The 4498-nt window shown below is 62.7% G+C and overlaps 1 protein-coding gene across 1 annotated transcript; it reads right to left on the bottom strand.

Moving 5' to 3' along the window:
* Positions 1-536: 536 nt before the first annotated feature.
* LOC135327376 (uncharacterized) lies at positions 537-3954 on the bottom strand. Its single transcript, XM_064505493.1, has 7 exons — positions 3371-3954; positions 2347-2454; positions 1958-2120; positions 1771-1873; positions 1428-1545; positions 924-1042; positions 537-664 (listed from the first exon to the last, which is right to left on the bottom strand). Exons 1-7 carry the CDS (start codon positions 3952-3954, stop codon positions 537-539), a joined length of 1323 nt encoding a protein of 440 aa, XP_064361563.1.
* Between the last annotated feature and the right edge of the window lie 544 nt (positions 3955-4498).

Here is a 4498-nt window from a genome sequence, read left to right as displayed (position 1 = left end):
ATCTCTTTGCTGGACTCACTCCAGCATGTCCATCTCTCTCTCGTGCTGCGGAGCCCAGCACCAGACACGGCGCTCCAGCTGTGGCCTCGCCAGTCCTTCCTAACACAGCCCAGGATACCACTGGCCGCCTCTGCTGCAAGGGCACATTGCTGGCAACGTCCTTCCTCATGGGGCTGTGGCTGGGCAGAGCAATAATCCGCCAGTGGATGCTGAAGGGTAGAAAAGCGGCTCGCCCCAGGGCTCTACTTCTGCCTGCCAGCGGCCCCTCGCACCAGCTCTGGACCGAAAGGTCTTGCCAACACCCGGAGAGAACACAGCTCCCCTGGTCCCATCCCCCAAACCAGCCTCCAAGAAAGGAAAAGGAGGAAACGTGTGATCTCCTAGAGCAGCCGAGATTAGCTGCCATTTTATTCTCCTGAGGGCTGGGTATTGGTGCCCTTGCTCGAGGCTGGCACACAGCTCATCCTGCACTTCGGTCTTCATGGCTGGCTGTAAGGATGTTGCAACCATTGTAATAACCTGGAGCGGCCTGGCCTTCAGTCTGGCCCCGTCTGGCCTGACCGGCTGCTGCTCTGAGGAGCTGGGGAGCTGCAAGACGATGCCAATTGTGGCTGGCTGCTGGTGCTGGTGCCGGCACCGGCCAGCTCTGACTCCACAGTGGAGGCTGCGAGGGAGCTGGAGGACAATGCCGATTCCTGCTGGCTGCTGGTGCCGGCCAGCTCTGACTGCGCACTGGGGGCTGCAAGGGGAAGCGACAAGGTCAGCAACATGGCCCCAAGCCCCTGCAGCCAGAGAGGTTGGAGCAGTGCCCTCAGGCCTCCTGGGGACAGAGACGCTCTGCCAGCCCTGTCTGGAGCACCTGCTGCCAGCCTTGCCTGGGCCCTGGCCCAAGCCTGCAGGCACCTGGGTGCTTTGCCTCTTACCAGGGCCCAGGCCGGCACACTCGTCACATTCCCAGCTGTCGCTGCCAGTCCCCAGGGCTGAGCAGCGCCGATGAGTCCCTTTGGAGGCACAGGAGGAGCACAGCAGCAGCTCCCAGGGCCTGGGGAAGCAAAGGGGTTGGTGGCGGTGGCAGCCAGGGCTGGCAGCGATGCCGGAAGTCAACCAAGGGCAAAGGGACCTGAGCAAGGCAGTGCCTGGCAGAGCTCTTGTGCTAAGTGCCTGCTCTCAGAGCCCTTGATGAGACCAAGAGCCCCAGGAGCACCCTCCACTGCTTGGAGGACCACTTGGGCAGCACTAGCTGGGGGCATCCCTCCTCCCCTGGCAGCTCTGTGTCCCCATGCCAAAGGGCTGTCCCTTTCCCTGTCCCCCTCCTGGGGAAGGGGTCCCTCAGCCTCCTCGCAGGGCCTGCGGAGAGCTGGCGAGACCGGCATTACGGCATCTGCTGCCACATCAGCGGCTGCAAGATTGCTGCATTGATGACGTACCCCCTCTCCTCCGCCTGCTGCCTGCCTTGCCTAGAAAGGCACTGGCTGGCATCACACCAGCTGTGCCTCTGGTATAGTTCTTCACAGCCCGTGTCTTCCTCCCAGGCTGGTGTTCTGCAGGAGAAGGAAGGGAAAGTCAGGAGGCTGCAGGGCACTGCTTATTGGGCAGATGCAGGCCGTCCTTGCTCTCCTGGCCCCCTGCCCCGCTTGAAAGTCTGCAGGGAAGCCCAGACTAGCAGGAGCCCTGTGGGCCAGGAGTGCCTCGGGAGCCCTTGGCCCAGCCCAGCTCTTGTGCCCTTCTGTCTCTTGAGCCCGGCACATGGGCATCAGGCAACCCAACTGATTGGGACAAGGATGCCCATTTTTAACATTTCTGGGAGAAATCTCCACGTATTATTGCAGTGGGGGCAGTGGAAGCACGACCTGCTGTCAGGGACTACCTGTCCCTGCAGGAGAGACTCAAGCAGTGTTAGCGAGGCGCTGCTGCTGGGAACTGACTGTGCCCACAGGGCGAGGGAAGGGCCTCCTACCCGGATGCAGCCCCGGTGGAACCAGGTGCCTTTGCACGCTGGGCACGCCATAGTGTTGTGGGATATTTTGTCACCCACGGGCTCCAGGCAGATGATGCAGGTGGTCTCCACATCGGGATGCACCTGTACTGCCTGCTCTGGGCGGTGCTCCCAGCAGAAGGAGCTGGGGTGAAGATGGGCGAGAGGGGCAAGGTCAGGAAGCACCGAGGCCTTCCACAGTCACAGAGAGGAGGGCAAAGGGGGCATAAAGGAGCCCTCCGCATCCTGGCTCTGGCAGGCCGCTCACAGGTGTCACTGTGGGGCAGGCAGCTTCCTCGGCTGCTCGGCCAGGGCTGGCAGGAGGGGCACTGAGGCAGGGAGGCTGCAGCATGAGAGCCGGCAGCCCTTACCTGAACTCCTTGAAAAACTGAGTGACGCAGCTGTGCTCAGATGTGCAGGGCAGATGGAAGCTGCGGCTGCAGCCCTTCCCCTGGCAGCTGATGGCCACCCCCCTCTCACTGCATGCAAAGCAGCACTGCAAAGAGCACAGCCGCCTCCCCTCCCCCCCATCAGTGACACACACTGGGCCTCCAGGGCCAGCCCCATGCCTCCAGGAAAGGCGCAGGGCTCTGGGCCCTGCTGGCTCACAGCCTGCACATCCACCTCACAAGGAGGCTTCTGCCTACGCTGGAGCTGCTGGGAGCAGAAGTGTTGCCCAGAACTTGTTGGAAACACTGGCATTTCTTTCCCGGGCCACAGGCTAAGTTCCCACGAGCCTCTCTGTGAGCAGACGTCCCCAACCCTGTCAGGTCCTCACCTTCTGGGCTGCACTCCTGATTTGCTGCTTGATATCCACAGGCAAGAACCCGCAGATCCCTTCCTCCTTGGTGCCTCTCTGCAAGAGCCCGCTGGCGACATATTGAAAACCAGAAAAGTCCAGGAGCTCATGAGGCAGGGCCTGTTGCTGGGGAAAGCACGGAGGGAGGGAGGGACAGAGCCTCAAGGGCAACTCATCAGGCAGCACTCATGGATGCAGAGCCCTTGCTGCTGGTGTTTTGGCCCGCAGATATCCAAGCTGACATCTGCCCGCCGACACAGCATGCATGCTGGAGGGCAGAGAGCAAACGCCCCCACCAGTGAGCACCCTGCCAGTGCCTGGGGAAGTGTCCCCAAGAGACTCTCCCAAGGCCCTGCACTGCCCCAAACTTGCCAGGGGACAGGCAGGGCTGGAGCTGCTGCAAAGGCGCTCTGTGGCTTGGAGAGGATGGGGGCAGTGCCGGCAGGGGTGTCCCAGCACACCCCCACACCCCAACCTGGGCACCCCTTGCTGAGGAGAGCACGGGCTCTGCAGCGGGGCATTTGGGGAGCCGCCACCTCCCACCACCACCTCTCACAGACCGCGGGGAGCTATGGGGATGGACGTATCACCCTCACCATTCTCCCTCGAGTCGGGAGCCTTGCACTTCATCGTGAATGCAAGGCCGGTCGACTGAGCACTCTGGAGAGCCCTGGTGATCGCAGCGCCGGGGTTTCTCTTCCACACGCTGCTCTGCTGACCCTGAGGGACCAGGGTGAGTTGGCAGCATGCGATGATAGAGCCCTGAGGCAGGGGCACTCGCTCCACCCCCGGCACACTGGGCCAGCCCCTGCCTCCCCTCCTTTCCCTCCTCACCCCTCACCTCACCTGCCCAGGTTGCTCGGAGGTGCTGCCTCCCAACCTGGGACCTTCCAGAGCCGCACCACTCTTTTGAGCCCATCTTGGGTGGCCGTGTCACAGGGCGCTGCTGTGACACAGCTGCTGCGGGCCAAGTACGGTCAGGAGAGCCCTCAGCTGCCTGCTGTCCACTGTGACGCGGCCAGTGTGTTACCAGGGCCTGTGCAAAGTGCCATGGCGGGGCCGAGCCCTCGGCTACACCAGGAAAGAGGCTGGTTGCTCTCGCAGCCTGTACCTCTGCTTCCCAGGCTCCCTTTGGTGGCTCCCTGCAGGCCTGAAGTAGAGGCAGGCTTGGCGACTCCATGGCCGGAGAAAAGGGAGGCCTGAACTTCAGCAGTCTCAGCTGTTCCCTCCATCTGCCACCCCTGCTGAAGACATGGGGCATTTGCTCCCGGCGCTGCCCGCTTGGCATTTGGCAGCCCAGGGCCCTTGTCGATAGGTTCCCGCTCACCCCCATTACCCCCTGAGAGAAAGAGACTGCTCTGTCTGCAGGGTGGTGCCCAAAAGCCCAGCATGCAGCCAGGCTGCTCATGGCTGCCTGCTCCACCAACACTTCTCCCTGCCCTGCTTATCGCATTGCTCCACACCATCCCTGTCCCAGGGCTTGCCCAGCACCCATCTTGATGCACAGCAGCCTGCAGAAGCGGGGGGCAGAGGAGCACGTGGGGTGTTGAGGGAGTCCCGGAGAGGCTTGCGAGAGGCTTGTGCCACTGGACCAAGGGGTCAAGCCCTGCCCTGCCACAGGCCCAGGCTCCCCCTCCCCCACAGACTCGTCAACCTGCCACAGTGGAGTTCCTCCCCCTGCGCTAGAAAACCTAAGGGCCTGAATGCCCCAGGGCCAGACCACC

The sequence above is a fragment of the Dromaius novaehollandiae genome, chromosome 2 (genome assembly GCF_036370855.1).
Source record: "Dromaius novaehollandiae isolate bDroNov1 chromosome 2, bDroNov1.hap1, whole genome shotgun sequence".
Lineage (NCBI taxonomy): Eukaryota > Metazoa > Chordata > Aves > Casuariiformes > Dromaiidae > Dromaius > Dromaius novaehollandiae.
Note: the sequence above shows the minus strand (reverse complement) of the source record. Positions and strands in the feature narration are given on the sequence as shown.